The following is a 25,226-nucleotide window of genomic DNA, read 5'->3' on the forward strand; positions in this document are numbered from 1 at the left end:
GTCAGTTGAAAGTAGTCAAAGTTACGATTCGTCATGTTCAAGTCGGTGTTCATATCCCCCATAACTAGTATATGGTTATAACAAGGCATAAGAGAGAGCAAGGCATTTTCGAAATCTGTGAAATGACCTATTTTTGGTGGGCGATAACAGATACCAATGAGTAATTTATCAGTACTAGATAAGGATAATTCAAGTAGCATAAACTCTGGTCTGGAACAATACTCTTGTTTAGATGTGATTGAAACTTTTTTTTTGATACCATCTTTCACATAAATTTCTACACCCCCACAAGCTTTATTCAATCTATCATTCTGGAGAAGATTATATCCAGGCAATGGAACAAAATTTGATGAAATACTATGTAGGCTTCGGAAATAATTCGGAAGTTCCGATTATATTGAAGTCCTGAAAACGGAAGATTGCTCTGAGTTCATCAATGTGGCAGCTGAGGGATTGTACGTCAAGGTGAGCAGCCTTGAAAAGTTTTTTGAAAGACCAATTGTGAACTGACCTCAGAACGACACATGACAGGGAAAATGGGGATGAAACTGATAAAACTTAACCGAAATGAAAAAGTCTCTTGATTCGAGTGCATCCAGTATGCCTTGACAGTTCGGCTCCCTTCACTATTCAAGACACTAATTCAAAAAAATCACTAAACACAATAAGATGTAGATGTGTGGAGTTCCGGTGATGAATAATCCTAATGGTGAATAAGATGAAGATTGAGGAAGAACTGGTAGTGGGAGATCTAGTCCAAGTGGAGATAGAGCCAGTAGGTATCCAGTAGTGGAAGAATCGAGTCCAAGTGGAGGTAGAGCGAGAAGGAATCCAGTAGTGGAAGATCGAGTCCAAGTGGAGACAGTGACAGATGGAATCCAGTGGTGGAAAATCAAGTCCAAGTGGAGATAGAGAGAGATGAAATCCAGTAGTGGAAGATCGTGTTCAACGTGGAGATAGAGCGAAATGGGATCCAGTAAAAACTACAAAAGAGAAGAAAAAGCCAGCAGAAAAACGAAAAATCTTTGAAGAAAGTTATCAATAGAGAAGAGATACATAATACTGATAATGAATAATATTTGCATCAAATTGAAGAGGAATAGTATGATTTAATGTGGGAAAGAATCGAATATCAAATATGGATATTAGTAGAAAGTAATCAGATAGAAAGAGAAAAGGTAGAAAGAGAAATATATATAGAAAGAGAAATAAACATTTGAACATTCTGGATAGGTAGTGGAAAAATCACAGGAAAAATAATGATAATAATAGCAAAGAAGAGAAGAGAAAGAAGGAATGTGCACAAATTGAGAAGAAATTATGAAACTGAACTATAGAATGAGAAATAGAACATCGTATTGCGATCTTGAATTGATCAAGGAAAGAGGAAGAAGAAGAAAAGAAAAAGAAAGAGAAGAAGAAAAAGAAGAAGAAGGAGAAGAATAAGAAGAAGGAGAAGAAGAAGAAGAAGAAGAGAAGAAGAAGAAGAAGAAGAAGAAGAAGAAGAATAGAAAAGAATAATAATCATCATCACAAAAATCACAACAGTTATAATAAATGTAATAAAAATTACAACAATATTCTAGTAATCATTCATTATAACAATAAGATTAAGAAGAGAAATGAGGAAGAAAAATAAGAAGTAGAGGAGCCGATGGAGGAAGTGCTAGATTATTTTAGATGAGTTTTAAATAGGATTGAACGGTGAAGTATGAAAAATATTATATAGGTTTAGAAGTATAATTAACTATTGGGAGTTGCAATAATGATAAAAGTAGTGAATTGAGTACTGTAATATTTTAGTGGTGGATGTCTAAGATAACGTTAAATGAAACACAGCCCCTATAAAAGCATATGAGCAGACTAGCCACCCCTCTGTTCTATCAATAATTCTTCACACATTAGCTTCTATTGTTCGAGGTGTGGCAATAGTAGAAGATATCATTATGTACACCTAATATAGAAGAGATTACCATCTATACCTATAGATTACATCTATATCTATAACGTATGTTAATCATCCAATTTATTTGAAATTCAGCATTTCGAAAATTATTAATTATGGAAATAATTTTGGTAAGAGATGTAATAATTATTAGTAAGAATGGAGATAATGATTCTCTAAGTACCCTCTGGAGTATAGTAGTTGATGCATTGAATGTAGTTTTTGGAATTAATATCAAGATTGATTATTATTAATCAGTATTAACAGATATGGATCTCCTTAGTTTGTAATAATTGCCTTATATATAATCATAAAAAGCAGTGGATTCATTTATAGAACAGAAAGCCAGCTCATGAAAAATGCCAAGGTATATCTACTGTGAAATGTATTGATACGAATTTCCTATTATTGTAGTGAAGGGCACCTTAGTCATCGAATCCTGAAATGATTTAATTTACCTTTATTTTTTGAAGGTTGGTCATCCTCTCGACTGTGTGGACCCTCTTGGATCCTCCCTCGCCGATAGAGATCTTGATCCTCCCGTCCGATGACCAGACATTCCTATACCCATGACGGTCGGCCGCAGCGTTGAGGATCTTGAGACTGCGACAGTCAGATCCTCACGAATGGTGACGCTGGAACCCTCCAGCTTCCTCTTAGCGTCGAAGATTATCTTCCTGGTCTTGTAGCTGCAGAGTCGAACTATGATGGGTCGGTCCTTAGGTTTCGCTTGCCCTTGTTGAGGTGGTTGATGCCTTCCAACATGATGCAAGCGGTTGACATCCACCAGAGTCACAGGCACGTTCAGCTTCTTGTTGAAGACATCAAGCACCAACAGGTCCGTGTCTTCTTCGTCGCTCCCCGGGATCCCAAAAATATGTATTGAATGTCGGCGCCCCTATTGCTCGAGGTCATCAACCTTCAGGTGAACTGAAGAAGAGTTCATGTAGTAAGATTGAATGACATTGTCGAAAGATTTTGTGAAATCAAATGACACAAGAAGAGTGAAAGAACGATGATCCATTGAATTTGAAATGTCATCAGTGATTCTCAATAGTGTTGTAGTTGTGCTGTCAAAAGGGTGGTAGCCAGACTGTTTTTCATCAAAGAAGTTGAATGATTCCAGGTACAGTGACAACTGTTCATGCACTCCAGTAATTGGAAATACTACAAACTATGTTTATAGGCCGGAAGTCTTGTTGAGTAGTGGGATTATTATTTTTTGAAACTGGACATGTCAATGATTTCTCCCAAAAAGAGGGGGAAACTCCCATTTGGAGAGAGAAATTGAATATATGTATGATAGCAGGTATAATAATTAGTAGAATAAACTTATATAATGGAATAGGTATATCATCAATATCTTCATTTTTCTTTTCAATTGAGAGAATAGCGAAAGAGACTGTCTCAGGAAAGACATATGAGAAGAAATATTTTTCCTGGCGAAGTGTGTGACTGAATTGATTGATCATGATTGAGTTCAGTGAATGGTGAGCAAATGAAGAAGGTGGAGATGGAGTAGAAGAGAATTTATTAGTAGAAGAGCTGTTTCAGAGGAACATTAACAGAAGTGGACTTGGACTTGGGTAGTATCATCTTGACTTTCCGAATGTTCCTTCACAGCTCTGAAGTGGACTGCCTTCCCTCAAAAAGGTGACCATAATAATCTATCTTAGCTCTATGACAGACAGAAAAACCTGTTTCTTAAAGCTTTGTAACGTACAAAGTCCACATTGTAACTAGTCCTGAGATGGTTACGCCTAGCCTCATCTCTCTCTCGACTCATAAGAGATATTTCTCTGTTGAACCAGGGACATGACCTGTGATGAACCCACACATTCTGTACTGGTGCATGTTTGTCGAAGATTGAAAAAATCATTGACTCCTTTCAAGGCCTATACCTTGTCAACAAGAATATTCTAATAATAATATAAGCAGCAACCATTGAATGCTAAAGTTTTTTTCCCATATGACTAATTATATATTATTGAAGACTCAATATAATTGATCCAATTATTTATCGGTCAATCAATAGTAATAAGAAAAAGATAGAATTGGATAGGCTCGTTCAATAGGGACTATTTCAAAGGCACTGATGAATGAAAAGTTAAATGAAGAATAGTTCTGATCAGTGTGAGTAAAAATGTGTAAACTGGATTACCTGGTTGACAATATCCTTAAGAGCTTCAGCCCTCGCCACAGCTTCCTCCTTCATGCGTTGTTCAAGCAGCTCGCGAGCTCGTTCTGAACGGATGAGCTCCTTGAGATGTTGGAACTGTCCGCTGGAGACAGGCATCGGCTGAGCGGAAGCTCCACGGAACAATGTTTTCCGCGTTGGAGTAGGCGGAGCGGGTGGAGACGCAGCACGACCATCGTTACTCTGGTCACCACCATACAATCGAGTTACCTTAACAAAAAGTTTCAATTCATAATTTTTCATTCATAATTTCCATTTCAAACAAATGCAAGTGACTCTTGCAAATACAAGAAAATGCACTTGGAAATAATGCAATGTGCAAAAACAGGGTGAGCAAAATTATCAAGTCGTCATAGGAATAGTAATATTTTGCAAAATATAGTTTATCATGTAATGGAGAGCAAGAATTGGGGGAAAGGGAATAAAACAGAGAAATAAGCAATGGAAAACTTCTTCCTCCCAATCTCTTATTATTTTTTGATTAACTTGATCATTGTGACTGAGGTTTCTCAAGTTTCCTGAAATTGACAAGATAATCCCTGTATTCAAGAAGCGTGAACATTGCCAACCAAATTGGTATTCATAAACCCATCGCCATGATGGTATGGCACATTGTAATAGATAGACCTATTGCAATTAACAGATGGTATGACCCATTGCCATATGCCATTGCCAGACCATAGATCAATTTTACATAATGGACCAAGAGCAGAAATGATGAATGCCCTATGTATCTCCTCTGAGCAGTTCACATTATCTTTATTCAGTTCAGTTAAATGGTATTTTTCCAGGGAACAGCAGTGAAAGAATTTTCCTCATCAGATTTATATATACTTCTGGGCACTGAATTCGAATCTAAAATTCGGTGACACACCAGATACCAGGCGCACAGCAACACGAAAGTTTTGTTGTGGTGCGAATTCAATTCGCAGAACTTACCGTGCGGAAATTTGATACCATCGTGATGTATGTGGTGGCTCAAACCAATGCGTTGCAAAATATTTCCTTGCGAATAATTCACAGCTTTCGCTACATGCAGCTTTTGCAGTGCTTTTTCGTGTTGCAAATATTGTGGCGAGTTCTGGAACTACACTAGTAGTACTTCTGCCTTGTAAACAACAGAAACAGACATTGCACGACTACAAGCAAAATGGAATTTCAATTTCATTGATGTCATGCATTGTACAATAATACAATATTGACACAAGTCAAATACATAGTCACAATGGTAAATTACATTGTAAAAAATATTAATATATTTAAATGACAAGAAATAATTCAATTTGCTGCCAAGATGGCAAGAATTACATCATTTTAAAAATGTCTCAATTCAAAAAATTCCATTATACTGTAGAAGGATTTTTCGATCAGCCAATCCTTCAACTTAATCTTTAACAAAACTTCAGAGTCAATCTCAGATGGTGGGAAAGAGTTCAATATTTTCCTGCTCATGTGATCAGGACTACCTTGGGAAAAAGACGTTCTATGAGCATCTTGTCTTAGAGCATCCCTAGACCTCGTGTTGTGTATATCTGATCCTCTAGCCCAGGAAGCTCTATGTTTGAGTCCATGTAGTGTAGCCTCATGTATGTATAGACAGGGAATTGAATTGAATTGAATTGAATTGAATTCTATTTCAGCAAAATTTACTCAATTTACAATAATATTTCAATAGAGCAAATACACAACTTGAGATATGTGATACAAATAATACTATTAATACCTTATCCTATCCCCTATCATATATATCTTTATTATATTTATGATAATAATATTCCTATTTTAATCCAGTTCAACAATGTTTTAGCATATTTTATTGTGGTATAACTCATCTTATTGCACCTATCCCAAGTGGATTCACTCTATTTGATGAAATATAAGAGCCCACATAGACCTTTTTGGCCTGTTCGTGGGTCAATTAGTCCAGTACTGTGTGATTAAAGTATACATTTTTTTCCTGATTGAACTTAAGAGAAATAAGTTTTTCCAATTTCATAATCGCACACACACACACACACACACACACACACACACACACACACACACACCACATTCACACACACACACACACCACAGACACCCACACACCACAGACACATTGGTCATCACAAGGTGAACCGCTAGGCAAAAAGATATATTGATTGGGACAAAGAGAACATCCAAACATTAGAAGTAAACAATATCCTATTAATAAATAGATTGAAGTAGCCGTCCACATTGATCTTCATTCAGCGTTTTTATCCAATTTGTAATTATTGATTTATATTTTGAGAAACTACATGCGCCTGGCTGACTTATTTCTTGAGGAATGTTATTCATAATAGTGTGGCATAGGTATGATATATTCCTATCACAGGCTGAATGGGTGTTTCGTTGACGACCCGAGTGATGAAAGCGGGAGTGTCTTGTCATGTAATGATGATTGGGCTTTGAATTGAAATATATTTTATTCCTGAACATGTACATCAGTACTGATTTAATGAATAGCTGCCTGATTCTGGAAACGTTGAAGACCTGAAACAATCATACGGATGGAAATCTTCTGCATAGACCAAGGCCAACTTTTATTATAGTTCTCTGAGTCACTGATATTTGATCTAACAACGCTTTGGGTGCACTTCCCCAAAGAATAATACTGTAGGAAATAATGGACTGAATGTATGCATAATACACTGTTCTCAAATGATTTATATTGAAGATTCCCCTAAGCTGCTTGAACACATAAATCATTCTTCTCAGCCTACTATTAAGGTATCTAACATGAGAGCTCCATGTCAATCGACTATCTACATGAATGCCCAAATATTTATATTCATAGACAGTCTCTATTTAATCACAGCCACACGCATCACTCCAATCAGCCCCACATGTGTGAACCCTCAATTCCAAGTTGGTAGGGGGAGCACGACTGTCACGCAGGAAAATAGGCAAACACTTAGTTTTTTTTTTTGTATTCATGCTGAGTATATTGATATCAAACGAGCTTTTAAATTGTCTTAGCTCACTTGAAGCTACACATTTTCCCAACTGTCTCCCTCAAAGTAAACGGCTGTGTCATCAGCAAAAAGCATCATTTTACCACTCATATTTACCTGAATAATATCATTAATGTAGACCAGAAATAGAATTGGTCCAAGGGTACTGCCCTGAACCACACCATAATTGATATCTTGGATGCTACTTTCGACTCCTGCAATAGATACCAACTGGCGACGCTCTGACAGGAAACTTCTAAGCCAATCGTGTGCAGCACCAATATTATTCCTATGGCCGTCAGTTTATTCAACAACAAATCGTGATCAATGGAGTCAAAAGCTTTTGCCAGATCAATAAATAGTAATAGAATATATTTATTATCATTAATACCCTGTCTCAGATAGTCGCTAAGCTGAAAGAAACAATTAGACGAATTCCGGTCATCCCTAAAGCCAAATTGATTATCCATTAGAATGTTATTGTTTATGAGGTACTTGGTCAATTGCTTCTTGAAACATTTCTCGATGACCTTAGAAATGAAACTAAGAAGGTTTATAGGTCTATAATTATTTGAATCATTTTTAATGCCAGACTTATAGAGTGGAATAACTTTCACTAATTTGAGAATATCTGGAAAAGTTCCTGATGTAAAGCTTCTATTTATAATGTGACGAAGAGGAGTAACAGTAGATTTTATATTATCCTTCAAAAGAGATGCTGATATGCCTTCGCAGCCAGGCGCAGAACCTCCTCGTAGCTCCAAAACGCAGTTCTCAACATTCATCTCACTCACCTGCTGTAAGTGAAAAATCAAATTGCATGGAGGGTGATCCATGTCAGGTAGATTAATATTATGGTTGCCTTGTTTTATAACATCTGCAAGAGATTCTCCAACTTTTGAAAAAAGATATTAAATTTATTGGTAACATCAGAAACCATAGTACAACTTCCTGTTTGAGGACTTTGGCTGTCGTTACTATTAGTAAGAAAACTTTGTATGGGAAATGGTTTATTCCTTGGATTTAAAACCGATATTTCATTAATTGTTCTCCAAAAGGAAATAGGTTTAGAATCAGATAATAATTTATTCCTATAGTAATTATATTTTGTGGTTCTTAATGATCTATTCATTGTTTTCCTATAATTATTGTGGTATAATTTCAATTGTAAATTAAAGGGTTGTCTGATAACAAGCTTACTTAATTTATTCCTATTTTTAATCGATTTGATAAGCGAATCAGTTATCCAGGGCTTTAATAGTAGTGGCGTTTAGAGAGTTAAAGGGAGCTTTTTTGCTCAAAATCCCTCTCCCTCCTCTCCCACCGCTCCCATCCCATGTTCTAAAAATAGATTTTCCCTTCCCCTTCCCCATTGATGAAGAGGGGGCTCTCTCTCTAAAAATAGATTTTCCCTTCCCCTGCTCCAGTGATGATGAGGGGGATGAAGAAAGAGAAAGAGATATATCTCTCTCTCTGTTCTAAAAATAGATTTTCCCTTCTCCTGCACCAGTGGTGATGAGGGGGATAGAGAAGGAGATATATCTCTCTCTCTCTCAAATAGATTTTTCCTTCCCCTTCCCAAGTATAGATGAGGGAGATTAAGAAAGTGAAAGAAAAAATAATTTCCCTTTGAGGGGAAAAATTCCCTCTCTCTACATCTATACTGACAGATTACAGTGAATTGAGAAATTCCCTATCACTCTCTACATCTATTGCTATACTGACAGATTAAAGTGAATTGAGAAATTCCCTATCTCTCTCCACATCTATTGCTAAACTGCCAGATTAAAGTGAATTGAGAAATTTTCTCTCTCTCTCTCTCTCTCTCTCTTTCTCTTTCTATCTGATTACCTTCTACTAATATCCATATATTATATTATAATATCCATATATTATATTATAATATCCATATATTTATCCATATAATATTCGATTCTTTTCCACATTAAATCATACTATTCCTCTTCAATTTTATGCGAATATTATTCATTATCAGTTGTATTATGTATCTTTCCTCTATTGATAACTTTCTTCGAAGATTTTTCGTTTTTCTGCTGGCTTATCCTTATCTAGTAATGATAAATTACTCGTTGGTATCTGTTATCGCCCACCAAAAATAGGTCATTTCACAGATTTCGAAAATGCCTTGCTTTCTCTTATGCCTTGTTATAACCGTATACTAGTTATGGGGGATATGAACACCGACTTGAACATGACGAATCGTAACTTTGACTACTTTCAACTGACTACGATTTTCCAATACTTAAACATGACTATTTTACCCCTCGATCCAACTCATCATACTAATGAATCGGACACACTCATTGACCTTCTCATTGTTAGTGATCCCAATGAGGTTGTTCAAGCAGGCCAAATCTCAGTCCCAGCTATTTCTAGACATGATTTGATCTACTGTGTACTTTCCCATAAGATACCCAAGCCAGAACAGAAAATTATCACTTATAGAGACTTCAAAAACTTTGATGAAGCCGCCTTCCTGACTGATGTGGCTCAGACTCCATGGCATCAAATTGAAGCATTACCCTCAGTTGATGACATGGTCAAGACTTTCGAAAATTGGACTTTGACTTTGTATGACAAACATGCACCTTATGTGACAGGGAGGATTAATAGAAAATGACGAGTACCGTGGATGACTGAAGACATACTTAAGATGATGGGACATAGAGACAAAGCACATAGAAAATTTAAAAAGACATTTGACTTGGACAGTTTGATAGAGTACAGGAGCCTTAGAAATAGGGTTAAACAGGAATTACGGAACTCAAAGATTAGGTACTTGAATTCGTTTATGACAAACAATAGACAAGACTCTAAATCACTTTGGCAGGGAATAAAAGAATTCGGGCTTGGCAAACAGAAATCGAATCCACAAATTGACTTACCATTGAATAATATAAATGACCATTTCGTTTCACACTCTAACCAATGCAACGAAGTTGTCATTGCTAATCATATAGATGATCTTGAAGAGCAGGTTACAAACTTAGATTTACCAATCACTGATCAATTTCATTTCCATCCAATCTCAGAAGAAGACACTTTCAGAGCAATTCAACGTATTCATAGTAATGCTACGGGTGTAAACAAAATTCCTATTAAATTTATCAAGAAGATGTTATTTGCTGTTTTACCAACCATTACATACATTTTCAACAAGTCACTTGAAGAAGGCATTTTCCCTGAAAACTGGAAGTTTGCTCTGGTTCGCCCTCTAAATAAAGTTCCATCACCCAATAAAGTTGAGGATTTTAGACCAATCAGTATTTTACCTGCATTGTCCAAAGTGCTAGAAAGACTCATTCATGCTCAAGTTGTGAAATTTCTAGACAACAATAGTAAGCTTCATAACTTTCAATCAGGCTTTAGAAAATTCCATTCAACTGAGACAGCTCTGCTTCGTGTCACTGATGATATAAGGTTAGCTATGGACCAAAGAAAATGCACCATCCTCACCCTATTTGATTTTTCTAAAGCATTCGATACTGTTGATCATACAGTCCTTCTGAATAAGTTGGCTATTCTTGGTTTCAGTCGCAACTCGTTAGTTTGGTTTAAATCCCATCTATTAGGTAGGAAACAATGTGTATCTGTCAGTGACAAAAAGTCAACTTGGAAAAACGTTATGCATGGAGTACCACAAGGTTCAATTTTAGGCCCTCTCCTCTTCACTTTGTATGCTAATGACCTTTCTTCCATTATCAAATTCTCCAGTTTCCATACTTATGCAGACGACCTTCAAATCTATTTAAGCTGTACCATAACAAAAATTAATGTAACAGTTGGAATAATGAATCAGGATATCAATTCGATAGTGGAATGGACAAAGAAAAATGGCCTTAAGCTTAATCCCATCAAAACACAACCCATTATAATTGGATATTCTCGTCTTATAAACAATATTGACCTTGAATCGATTCACAAAATTAGTGTAGACGGTAATGACATTCCTTACTGTAGCTCAGTTAAAAATTTAGGCATTATTATGAATAATAATACTCTTGACTGGTCAGAACAAGTGAACAAAACTTGTAAAAAGGTATTCTCAGCCATGCATGCATTGAAGAAAATGCACGATATCCTCCCTAGAAACATTAAATTATTATTGGTTCAATCTCTCATCTTCCCACATCTAATGTATTGTAATTTTGTTCTTAACGATAGGCAAGTCACTCTGAATGATAAACTACAGCGTTGCCAAAATTATTGTCTACGTTTAGTCTACTCTCTCCAACACCATGATCATATCACCCCAGCCCACATTGCTAGTTCAACATTGAAGCTTCCCGATCAGAGGCTTTTTCGAATAGTCAAGCTTGTTAGAGATATCTTGAAATACGGTAATCTGAACTATTTTAAAGATGATTTCAAATTTGTCTCTGAAGGTAGGAGGATAGATGCTTCACATACTAGAACCGGAGAAAGTACTTTAAGGATACCCAATCATCGAACTACTATTTTCACAAAATCCTTCTTAGTCAGTGCCTGTCGTGCATGGAATGCACTTCCTGTTTCTATCAGGTCCATCGAGAGCCGAGCGAGCTTTATCCTGACTTTAAAAAAACATCTTTTGGAAGAAATGACTGGAACTGTCCGGCCCTAGAACGATCACATGACAACCATCCCCCACCCATCCCACAAATACAAACCTTCAAACCTGTTATAGAACGAATTGTATATATATATATTATAAGCTCATGTTATTTCACTTATCCACTGCATGCTGCTATATATTACTGAAAGTTGATTACCCTGATCTACTTTCAGCCTACTTCATTTTATCAATCAATTATTTGATCTTATCTACCCATATAATTATTTTACTTTATAAATTTTCTGTTTTTTTTCTCTTAAATATTCATATTGATTAAAACTTTTACAATATTTCCATTAATGAATAAATCCTTAGTTTAAATAATGAAATTAACGTTCTGGTAGAGAGTTAGTGGGGAGGATATTTTTAATATTCTTTCCGAAGAATGGACATTGATATGTCCAAAGCTTCGCCAATTTATGTAGATGCATAACAATATAATTATTATCTATAGTTATTATATTACAAATTGCGTTTTCATATCATATACAGTTCAATAATTATTTTCTTAGTCTATATCATGTAAATTCATCTATAATTTTGCTGTATTGTAAGCTATTGTATATAAGTGTATAAGACAGTATCATCGAAAAAACCGTTACATTCAATCATAGACACATGAAAAAATGTATAGTCTGATTTATCATCTTGAAGTAGCATGTGTTAGCAAGAAAACCATTATAGTTCACTGTGCTTCAAATTTCTCACTCATATGCCAAGTGTTATCCTTTCACAAGATTTTATGTTTTCGGAGACAATACAAAGCCTTTATACTGGGCTAGACCCATTTTTGTAGTTATTATCTCTGCAACCTGATTTTCGGAAAGGTTATGTTGCTTAGCTTCTATCCAATTCATATTAAAGCTGACGCATGCGTATCCGCTGACGATATCGTAAGCTATCTTATGGATGAATAAATTAAGATAATCTATGAATGGAGCCGAACATTGCAGTCTCATAACAGACCCCTCTTCCGAATTTTTAATTGCCTCAGCTATTTCATCACGAACACTTTTCACAGCGACTTCCATCTCGTTTTTCTTAATAAAATCTCCTATATCATTTTTAGGTGCATACTTGTCTGCAATTTGATAAATCAGAATAGCAATAGCATCTTTTGTAATGAATTGTTCAATACCATCCATAATATTAGCTTTTATTGCACTCACCATTTCAGATAATCGTTTTACAAACTCTTCCTTCGTCAATGAAGAACTAGTCAATTTCTGCAAAGTAGATTCTAAATATTGCTTATCAATTGGCGATGGGTGTGTTTCATTTACTTCAGTAAAAATTTCTGTACTAAGCTGTTTTGATTTAGTATTGAGGTAGTTTCTGTCCAAGACCTCCAAATTCTTAATTTTATCTGATTTGGCTTTTAAATTCTCATCTAAATAACCTTTATCAACTTTATCGTTGCCAATACTGTCCAATTGGGATGAAAAGCTGTCTGTTGAAGTTTTCACTTCTCTCAGAGCAGATTCTAAAGTTAGAGTTCTCTCTGCAATAGCTTTATCAATATTGGCACTGAAATTTTGTAATGAACTTAGAATATGTTCTCTTTCCATTATGCTCACACTGATATTCTTAGTATTTTCTGAAACGAGTTTTGTTATTTGTGAATCTAAATAAAATTTCACAGCTTCGCTGATTCCTTGCTGATTTATCGATTTGATTATTTTCTGTGTTATCAAGTCAATATTGCACGTAAGATTAGCACTACTAGATGTATCAATCCGACCGAATTGATGCAAAGTCATCGTCACACTAAACAATTAGTTTTGCTTCTTTTAGCTCTTCAATTATAGACGCAATCCCAACATCATGTCCTGTGTTGCCAGAAGCTTTTGAGGGATAGAGTAAATTTAATCTTTCCACTTATTCATCAAAATTATCAAAGTATTGATAAATTCTATCATGAGAATTATTTTTTGCAAATTTCAATAAACCCCATCCCTTCTTTTTACTATTTTTTTTACTAGGAAATAACTTCTGAATCATTTGCGATTTAATTCCCTGATTTTGTTTAACATACCCTCTTTGATCTAAATGTATGCCTGTAAGTGTTAAGATTTTTCATACTTATCCAGATCTCTCTGATTATGAAGATTCAAATTCGGTCTTGAACTGAATAATAACTCAAGTAGATATGTTAAACGAAATCTTTCATTATAAATATCTATATAACCGTTATTGAATATTACTTGCTGATTTCCAATATAATACACATCATCTCTAGAATTGTATGAAATTCCGTAACTAATTGAATTATCCAATTTTTCCGCATGAAACGTTTTTAGGTATTGTGACAACACCTCATTGTTCTTACTAGAACCAAGTAAACTGTTTTCAAATTTAGTTGAGCTTAAAAGATTCCCTGTTGAACTCCCATAGCTTTTATCATAACTCGACTCCTCATCATCAATCTCCATACTCTGTTCTTCCTCTTTTACTTCTTCCTTTTTTGGTTTTACACCATGATTAGAGTGGGAACTAAATTTGGTTTTTCCCAGTTCAATTATGGGCTCTAACAATGGTGAGAGCATTTTCCTATTGTATTCCTCCGATCGTTTTTCAAAATTAAGTAAGCTTTTCTGCTTGTCACTGATCACTTTTCTCAATTTCTTAATCTTATTAATTAAACCGATGTTCTTTCTATTCAGCTTTCTGCTGCGTGTTTTAGACAACATGACTGTACAAAGAATTAATCTCTACTGAATGGTAAGAAACGTATTGAGCGAATCTCGGTACTTACCACTATTAATTCTGCACTCGGTCATAATAGTTACAAAATTATGAGGTTTACGATTCCAAACTTTATGGCAAAGTTTACTGAAATCTTTATAGGAAATATCTCCTCCAACATGATCTCTGTGAATTAATTTGAGACTCAATAAATCTATCTTGAAGATTATAATCATATTCGCATTGTCTCTAGTAAAATGTTCCTGCGTAGCTCCATAACTCTGAATTGAATATGCTGTGTCAATATTACGATGTCGGCCCATAGTAAAATATTCTCTTATTTGAGGTACATGATTAAGTTGTAAATTGTCAAATATAACTAAAGAATATTCTGATATTTTGTTTGGATGTGGTATAGATTCAGAATTGTTGTTTATATGAAATCCAATATCCTTCATTTTTGAAAAGACTTTTCTCAAAAACAAGTACTTATCTTGATACTCGCTCTTAGTATGCAAGTATATAGTTTTAAATCTCAACCTATTCTTTGAAAAAATTAAATTAAATAACAAATTGGTCTTACCACAGCCTGAAGAGCCTATTATGAGGATCCTTGCATTATGAGGTAGCAACTTACCATTTTTACACCATGTTGGGATTTATTTCTGTCTTATAATATTGTCGAAATTCACTATCGGGATATTACCCTTGTTAGACACGTGTACAGCATGTGATCTGATAAGGAACTAATCATTTTTCGTAAGTTATCAAAGGAGGGTGTGTGCCACTCACCACATGGGTCTCTGAGTGTGTATGGCTTATGACATCAGAATGCGCTCTACATGTGCTCGCTGTCACTCTCCCCTTTCACAGCAATGCACTAGCAAACTGATAGAAGTTTCTCACTTCAATATATCGTTCCCTCACTCTCCCGCACCCTCTTCACGAGAATGCATGTGCTCTGCTTCTCCTCCTTATCTATGCCTCAGCAAAAGATTTTCTAAAGCAAATTATGAAAATGAAACTACAGATTGAAATGAAACTGAGAAGCATTTTTTGATAAAGATGTATTATATTTACACCAAATCTTCATCATATTTACACTGAATGCAACATATTACAATATGATATTACAATGGATTATTTTTCATCTAATAGTTGACTTCTACTAATATAACTAGGTGTTGAAAATCCAATCCACTTAACAAGCAATCCTTTTTTGTCACGCTTTAATATTTTTTCAATCAGTTATACTTGTCTCTCCAATTCGTTCAATTGTGTTTTTTTAATTTCTTCTCCATAAAACCTACCACTAATTACTCCTCTGTTTAGATCTTGCAAGCTGTGCGTTACAGGTTGAGAAGGGAATATAGAATGAATCACAAAATACTCTGTGCTCCAATTTATGTTATAAGATTTATCGAAAAAAACCCTTTTTTTTGAGATTCGTACAACATCTCCTAGCTTAAATTTTGGTTTTGAATCTTTCAATTTATATCGTCTATTGAATGCACAATTCAAAGACATTGAAACATGATTACGATCTTTTCTCTCCACATCTTTAGGTTTCATTCTAATTGGAGTGTGCATTGTTGCATTATAATCACGAACCAAACTGTCTAGCTGCGTTATCCAGTTTTTGGTTCCACGTTCAGTTAAATATCTATAAATTTTTGCTTTAATTGTTCTATTAAACCTTTTAACTATGGAAGCTTTATCATCACTAAAAACATGGTAATGTTTAATACTGTATCTATCTAATAACGCTTTAACTTTTGAATTGAAGAATTCCGTTCCCTGATCTGATTGACACAACTTAACTCCCTTATTTTTAGAAATAATTGGTTCGAGTGCATCAAATACAGATTGACTTGATTTGTCTTTTAATGGTACACAATATGCGAATTTTGAAAAACAATTAATAACAGCTAAGATATACCTATAACCTTCATTAAAACGTGATAAACTGCTCATCTCAATGAGATTGGCTTGAAGCAAGTCTTTTTCACTTTTCAACTCATATTTGCGAGTGGGATAGTTGACACGTGGTACGCTATGAAGTTCTAACGCTATGTTAGATCTAATAATATTCATATTTACAACACAAAATCAAAATTAGTGGTGTTGGATGATCGTCGCGGGACATACTGAGCAATCAGTTCAGAGCATTGTTGGCACTCTATAATGTCCAAAAGGCAAAGTGTCCACACCATTCTCTGCAATGTATCTCTTATCGTCATAAGGACTCAAACAGATTTTTGCACATTTAATCTGATACATGGTGTGATTATAGGACCTCATCATATTGAATTTTTCAATGTGTTCACAACGTTCAATCAACGATTTCTTATATAAATTAAAATTAAGTCTTCCACATTTCACTCCTGTCTGTACACCCTTTGCTACACATTTATTTACAGGTTCTTCATTCTCATTACATACTAAATACGATTAAAGTTTAGATCGAGGCCCTATAAATTTATGGACGGGTTTTGAGGCTGTCTTATCCTTGAACTTTCCTACAACTTTATTTCTCTCCATGGAAGAGCAGGGGTGGTAAGGAGGGTAGTTACTAGTGTTGAAAAGGTTCAAATTTTCTTCAATCAACTGATACATGTCCTACACTTTTACATTCAAAAGAAAACTATCGGTATCGGTCATACAGAGTTCTACGCGATCCCACGGTATAATTTTTTGTAATTTACAATAGAAAAAATCGTACATATGGAATTTACTCAACTCCAGTACGAAAAACACGGAATAGACAGGCTTGTTCATTTTTAGTTCCAACTTACAAGAGAAAACCGCGATCATGTTCAGACTAATTATTTGCCAGCGTTTGCATAACGGATTTGAAATATACTTATCTAACCGTTTTTCGTCTGTGATAATTTCAACATTGATATGCTTGCGAACTGATTGTATAGTCTTGCCAAAGATCAAATTGCAACAGGCCTTAAAGAAGGAAATTTCAAATTTATTTTTCATGTTCTGTCTATTGCGGATATTGAAGTCGATGTAGCTTTTCAGCCAGGGAGATTGGGAAAAGCTAATTATGCAATGTACTTTCATCAATTGCAAACCGAGCTAAAGGTGGAGTTTTAAATTGAGGTAGTTGACAATGTACTTTTCATAGTCAAAAAGTGTGTTCATGAGCTTTTTGGTTCCAGTTTGACCGTTCTCATTTGTTTGATAGTTTGACAGCAATTCTTGTGGAGGTGTTTGGTGGAGAGGCTCGAGTGGGAAGCTGGCATGCTTATCATGTAACTCTTTCGGATACTTGAGATCTCATTCTATTACATATCCAGTCTCTGAATTGCTGTCCAAATTCGTGAAATCAAGCTTGGAAATTTCTTCCTCTGTGAGGAATTTGAAATTTCCAACAGGTAAGTTTCGACTCATGGCTTCCGAGTATAAACTGTTTGCATCAATATAAAAAAGATAATTACTCGGTTTTGAGGGGTCATATGTCTCAGGTAGATGTTTGTTATTTGCCTCACAATAACGTTTACCGATGAATGAGACCCTGCCCCTCATCACCGCCTCAAACATGAGATGCATGTCAGGATGTGTAATCAACTCTAGTTCAACTTTAGTGTGCTTTAACATAAAATTCCAGGTGAAGTGCGCAAGGGAAACAAAATGAGTGACATCAAGGCCATATGAGCTAAAAAGCGTAGACCTCATAGATTCAAAAACTTCTGCTAATAGCATCACATCCAAACATAAATAGAAATCATGATATTCACTGAGCGATTTCAGCTTGAATGTCGGGAACACTCTTTGCGCATGCTCATATTCTTCGCGACACAGAGGTGTATCAGTTAGATCATTATGAAAACATTCAATGGGAGGAAATGATGTTTCCGTGAATTTTTCGGGACAACTCATGTATGAGTAAGGATATATTCCTTTTTTCAACAAGAGATGTCTGTGTTTGTGTGGGGGGTCATGAAACACTGAAAGTAGACGCTCAAACTTCTTTTCCATGTCTGTACTTTCTACCAAATTACGCACCAATACTTCCAAGGATTTGCTCATAAACTTGTAGGAATCTAAAAATTCAATTTTGCCTACTGAAAATGTCAAAAATCTCTCTGACGTATTTGCGATGCAGGAAATTTCTTCTTTGCATTTACCGAGCGCTTTCAGAATAAAATGTGAATCAAACCCGGAGAAATTGTGAAAATAACATGAAATGTACTCCGGAGTATGAGCCAATAAATTACAAGAAACATGCGCCGCACATAGGTAATTTCCAGTTTCATGCGCGTGGTGACAACATTTAATATCGGTGTCTAAGAACGGTTCAGGGCAAAGCCCACAGTTTACCGAATTTTGAAATTTGCGCTCTTGACTTTCAGATAAATGTTGCATCAGAATTTCACGTTTCATATCCTCATACAAAATGTCGCCGAGATCTGTAATTTCCTGAAGAAATTTCTCCATGAATTTTTCATCTAAACTACTCGATCTATAGAGTACAGGTCGCTAAGCAATTTCTCCGTTCACATCGATAACAACAAACAATACCCGCAGGGAATATGTTGCGCTGTTTTCTTTGTATAGCTATGAGTGATTCCATCCGAATCGGATTCATCATCATCATTATTATCGATATTAACAACTTAAGTTTCTAAATCCGCATTAATGGTATACTTCTTCTTCAACATGGCGCGTAGTTTCTTGAATTTGATTGTGTCTCCGCGTTTAGGATATGAAACACGCTGTGATTCAAACTTGGAGCAAAGCTGTTCATGTTTCATCAAATTTGCTGTGGCATCACAATTTCCAGATTTGTTCTATATAAATCTATGGAAACAGGAATTACAAATGTGTACTTGACTGTTGTGTTTTGAAAGGTGAGAGAGAAGACGCGATAGTCCGTTTTTCCTGTTCGCGGTATCAATTAAACAGAAATGCATTTTTCCTGCAACAGCTTTCAGCATTAAAAGGTTAATTTGGTGCTTATGAGTGCAGAAAATGCTCATGCAGTAGGGGAAAACTTTTTGTTGTCATACGCGATGACGTGAATTGCAATATCTGGATTCAGTATTCAAATCTCTTAATATCGCATGTCGTCACCAGTAAATTTACACCTCATGTATTAAGTGTGTGATCAAACTTGCTCAAATACTTTACAGTGAAGTCTGAGTTCCTTGGTTTCTGATAGAAATATGCGAGGACTGACCATAAAAAGCATTTTTCGTCGGACAGATCTTTGACATTTATAATACAATTTTTGTTTTTGAGGAACTGCGGTGTTTGAATGAAACTGGATGTGAATATTGGATTAAATTTAATCACGTTCACATCCAGTGACTCAATTTTCTTCAAAACCCAACCGCTGCCATGTCGAACAAAGTTGTCAAAAGATGACAGGATTTTTCTTATGGCCAACATGAAATGATTGTTAAAATCTTTATAATACTCAAGCATGTTTAGCGCTATGTTGGAGTAACTATGAAGATCTATGAGAGATGAGACAGTCTCGCTAACCTCATCATCCATCACCACTAATTTATACAATAAAACATTCAAGACAATGAACCATTTTACATTGCCATCATGCTGTGCCGCATGCTCTCTAATTATGTTGAAAACGCGTCGTTTCGATCTCTCGAGCATGTTCTTGATGCTAATTTCGTAGGAATCCTCGATGGTTATACAATGGCAGACCATGCTGAAATTCACGCTATGTACTCTTCGTTCCCTCGGCATGATGATGTTGATGTTAGATTCTGAAAAATGAGAGAATAACGATCAGGATGATATAGAATTAGAGTGATAGAGTACAACTGCATGTTTCTAAATCAGTTGTGGATTAGCATTGGTAGGAGAATGCCATGTGAGAATGTTATCTCAAGAACACATAATGTTGCATGAAAGATTAAGATTATTAACTTTTGATAAAAGATGGACAAAATCTTCTCAGCATTTGTCGGCGGAAAACATGGCGAAAGAGGGATTTATATTCGCATGTGTACCAGACATTGTGCGATGTGTATTTTGTTCAATTTATTTGGGAAAAATACCGAATTTTGAAATTCGCACTCTTGACTTTCAGATGTATGTTGCATTGGAATTTCACATTTCATATCCTAATACAAAATGTCGCCGAGATCTGTAATTTCCTGAAGAAATTTCTCCATGATTTTTTCATCTAAACTACTCGATCTATAGAGTACAGGTCACTAAGCAATTTCCCCGTTCACATCGATAACAACAAACAATACCCGCAGGGAATATGTCGCGCTGTTTTCTTTGTATAGCTATGAGTGATTTCATCCGAATCGGATTCATCATCATCATTATTATCGATATTAACAACTTAAGTTTCTAAATCCGCGTAAATGGTATACTTCTTCTACAACATGGCGCCTAGTTTCTTGAATTTGATTGTGTCTCCGCGTTTAGGATATGAAACACGCTGTGATTCAAACTTGGAGCAAAGCTGTTCATGTTTGATCAAATTTGCTTTGGCATCACAATTTCCAGATTTGTTCGATATAAATCTATGGAAACAGAAATTACAAATGTGTACTTGACCATTGTGTTTTGAAAGGTGAGAGAGGAGACGCGATAGTCCGCTTTTCCTGTTCGCGGTATCAATTAAACAAAAATGCATATTTCCTGCAACGGCTTTCAGCATTGGAAGGTAAATTTGGTGCTTACAAGTGCAGAAAATGCTCGTGTGGTAGGGGAAAAACTTTTTGTTGTCATACGCGATGACGTGAATTGCAATATCCGGATTAAGTATTCAAATTTCTTGATATCGCGTGTCGTCACCAGAAAATTTACACCTCACGTATTAAGTGTGTGAGCAAACTTGCTCAAATAGTGTTGCAGCCAAAATTTCATGGATTCTGTAATTTTCACATCATATTTCATTGTTCAGATTGTGAAAATTACAGAATCCATGAAATTTTGGCTGCAACACTATGGGGGTCAAAAATTTTCTGGGCCAAGATTGGAAAAAATCGAGAAACTGCCCTTACATCCCTCATATAACAATCCATCCAGTTCTCATTCATGATAAATAGCCTCATTCCAATTTTCTAAGTAAGATTGTTCCTCTTGAGTTTGCTATGAAATCAAGCATTGAAAAGTTGAAAAAATTGAGGGGGTCCTTGGTTCCCCACTACGTTAATTCTGTCATATCTGATTCTCTTTTCATGACTTTCAATTATTGTTTGACATATTCTAACATCATTATACTGTTCAGTAAGACCACAGATTTTTCAAGATTGTGAAAAATGACACAGCCCCCCTCAAGTACCCACTGGATTTAAATTTGGGTTTGATGATGCACTATCAGCAGCATAGACGGCAGGTTGGGTGATTTCAACATCAAAAACTGATGTGAAAGAGCCAATCTAATCTTGGCTGCGAAAATCCCTAATAATGGACGAAAATAGGCCAAAATCAAAAAATTGCCCTTGCATCCCCCTATCAAATTTTGTTGGTTAGTTTTCACAGAACTAATGTTTTTCTGGCTGCTGCTGCTGAATCCAGATTCGAGCATGAAAAAGCTGTTTGTGTGATTCATGACCGGCAATGAATGTAATCTTAACAACAAAATCTGATTCTTGGTTGCCAAATTGTGAGGGTCAAGAATTTCCTTGGCCAGAATTGGAGAAAAATTAAATAACTGCCTTTACATCCCTCATACATCATTTCATCGAGTTATCATAAAATGATGAATAGCCTCATTTTAATGTGCTGAATAAGATTGTTCCTCTCGACTTTGCTATAAAATTAACCATTGAAAAGCTGGAAGAATTGAGGGGGTCCTGGGTAGTCCCCAAACTAGAATCTCTCATTTTTATATATATTTTTCAGATCACTTTTGGTTATTTTTTGAAAAATTAAAACATCATTGTACAGACTAGTCTAACTGCAGATTTCTCAGAATTGCTGAAAATCACACAGACCCCCTCGAGTGCCCCCTGGATTCAATTTTTGGGTTTCTGATACACTATCAGCAGCATAGACGGCAGGTAAAGTGATTCCAACATCAGAGAATGATGTGAAAAATACAAAGACAGTCAATTTCTTGGCTGCAAAAATCCAGGAAAATTAGCCAAAATTGACAAAAATTAAAAAATCTCCCTCCCACCACCCCTATTTTTTTTCGGTTAGTTTTTGCGGGAGTGATGTTTTCCAGCTGCTGAAACCGATTTTGAGCATAAAAAACCCTGTCAATGTGATCCATGACCAGCACTGTATGTGAGTGTCCCCCCATGCCCGCCTAGAATTGAAAATTGTGTTATTCAACAATTTTCCTGTGGGTTATTTTTAGTCCTCTTCCTAATGATATCATTCATGAAATTATGAGATTAACAGTTTTGGCTGAGAATTTCACACTTTTTTTTTCTGAAAAAATTTTCAAAAAAATGAGGGGGCCGGGCCACCCATTGAGAATATCAATGTTTCATCTCTGCAAGGCGATGTTTTGGGATTTTCTGAGTCTATTGAGCTGGAATTTGAAACTGTAGCCATAACCCCCCAAATTTTTCAAAAATTGAGGGGGGCATCATTGACCCCCAAAATGGAAATTTCGGAAAATTCAATTCTGGTCAAGGAAATTTTTGACTCTCACAATTTGGCAGCCAAAAATCAGATTTTGTTGTTGAGGTTATATTCATTGCTGGACATAAATCACACCTACAGCTTTTTCATGCTCAAATTCGGATTCAGCAGCCAGAAAAACATTAGTTTCGTGAAAACTAACCAAAAAAATTCGATAGGGGGATGCAAGGATGATTTTCCGACTGTCTCTGTATTTTTCACATTAGTGGGGGCACTCGAGGGGGGCTGTGTTATTTTTGGCAATTTTGAAAAATCTGCAGTTACACTAGACGGTATAATGATGTTTAAACATGTCATAGAATGATCGAAAGTGATCTTAAAGAAAGAAAAAATAACACATATGAGAGATTCTACTTTGGGGGTTACCCAGGACCTTCACAATTCTTCCAGCTATTCAATGGTTGAAATTTATAGCAAAGTCAAGAGGAACAATCTTAACCAGCACATTAGAATGAGGCTATTCATCATATGATAACTCAATGAGATGATAGGTGAGGGATGTTAGGTCATTTATTTGATTCTTTTCTAATTCTTGTCAAGAAAATTTTTGACTCTCACAATTTGGCAGCCAAAAATCAGATTTTTTTGTTGAGGTTACATTCAGTGCTGGTCATGAATCACACCTTCAGCTTTTTCATGCTCATATTCGGATTCTATGGACAGAAAAACATCAGTCTCCTGAAAACTAACCAACAAAACTCAATAGGTGGATGCAAGGGCGATTTTCCGATTTTGGCCAACTTTGGCCAATAAAAAAATTTGAAAAATTCCCAGACAAACTGGGGCATGTACCAATACTAACATTCATCAAAAAGTCTGCAGGAGTACTTGCAATCAATGCGAAAATTATAGCTCTTTCAAAATTTTCATTTCAATGAAATGAAATTTGGGGGTAGATGATGCCCCCCTAAATTTTAGGAAAATAGAGGGGGGGGATTGCTACAGTTGCAAATCCCAGACTAATCAACTTGGGTGAATCTTTCACATTGCCTTGCACAGACAAAATCCTTATTTTTTCATTGGGGTGACCAACCTCCTCATTTTTTCATTTACAAACATGACCAAAAAAGTGTGGAACTCCCAGCCAAAACTGTAGATCCCACAGAATTATAGATGATCTCATTGAGAAGAGGACCAGAAATAACACACAGAGAAATTGTCGAGAAGAAAAATAGATCCAGGGGTGCGTGGGGGGGGACCCTCATATACAGTGCTGGTCATGAATCACACTTAAAGGTTTTTTATGCTCAAAATCGGATTCAGCAGTCAATAAAACATCAGTCCCGCGAAAACTAATCCAAAAAAGATACAAGGGCGATTTTTTATTTTCGTCAATTTTGGCTCATTTTCCAGGTGATTGGCTCATTTTTGCAGCCAAGAATTAATTGTCTCTGTATTTTTCACATCAGTTTTCGATATGGGAATCACATAATCTGGCATCTTACTAAACCACCCTACCTAAACTACCCACTCACCCACTCAACCCAATCTTTGCAAACCCACCAAATAACTCTATCAAAATCACCCCACCAGGAATGCCCAACTTGACCTAACACACCTAAACTACACAAAACAACCTCAAACGAATTAACCTGCCCTCACCCATACAGTTGTAAAAGGCAACCTACCCCACCCAAGCCACTTTACATAAATTATGCTATACAACCTACTCTACTTAACATACCTTATGCTATCTAACCTACCCCACCTTACTCACCCTACCACACCTATCCAATCTAACTACCCCGCTCTATCCAGCCTATTCCTCCTAACTATACTTGAACCATTCTCACAAACCCCACATAACCCACCCCACTTTACCTACATATTATCTATTTCTATGATGTGCATCATTCTGGGCTGCTAGGTTATCAACAATGCTTAGACCCAGACATCCTGTTCATCTAACCTCTACCTCTACTATTCTACCCTACTAAACTCAACTTTACATATCCCACCCCACTTAACCTACTCTACCTAACCCACCTTATCTAAAGTACCCTAACTAACCTTCTCTACCTAATCACCTACCACAGCCTACCTGACCTACTCTATCTTATCCACCCTACCTAAACTACCCTACATAACCTACTTGGGGAGGTGAAGGCCGCAGCCCAGCTGAAGCGTGAAGCTTGGAGGCTGCTTACCCACCCCAAATAGTGGTGCAGGGGGCGAAGCCCCCACCAAGCATGAAGCAAATCTACTCCAACCACCCAA

General features: G+C 36.0%; 1 protein-coding gene across 4 annotated transcripts in view; it reads right to left on the reverse strand.

Moving 5' to 3' along the window:
- LOC111058064 overlaps positions 1-25,226 on the reverse strand; it is a 1,079,251-nt gene that overhangs the window by 272,377 nt on the left and 781,648 nt on the right. For all 4 annotated transcript variants that reach the window (XR_005573405.1, XR_005573404.1, XR_005573406.1 and 1 more), the window contains one exon: positions 4,107-4,352. Coding sequence is in view for 1 of the 4 variants with exons in the window: in XM_039443353.1 (XP_039299287.1) it covers positions 4,107-4,352 (246 nt within the window). In the remaining 3 variants the exon portion in view is untranslated. The remainder of the gene's footprint in view (positions 1-4,106; positions 4,353-25,226) is intronic.

The sequence above is a fragment of the Nilaparvata lugens genome, chromosome X, assembly GCF_014356525.2.
Source record: "Nilaparvata lugens isolate BPH chromosome X, ASM1435652v1, whole genome shotgun sequence".
NCBI lineage: Eukaryota > Metazoa > Arthropoda > Insecta > Hemiptera > Delphacidae > Nilaparvata > Nilaparvata lugens.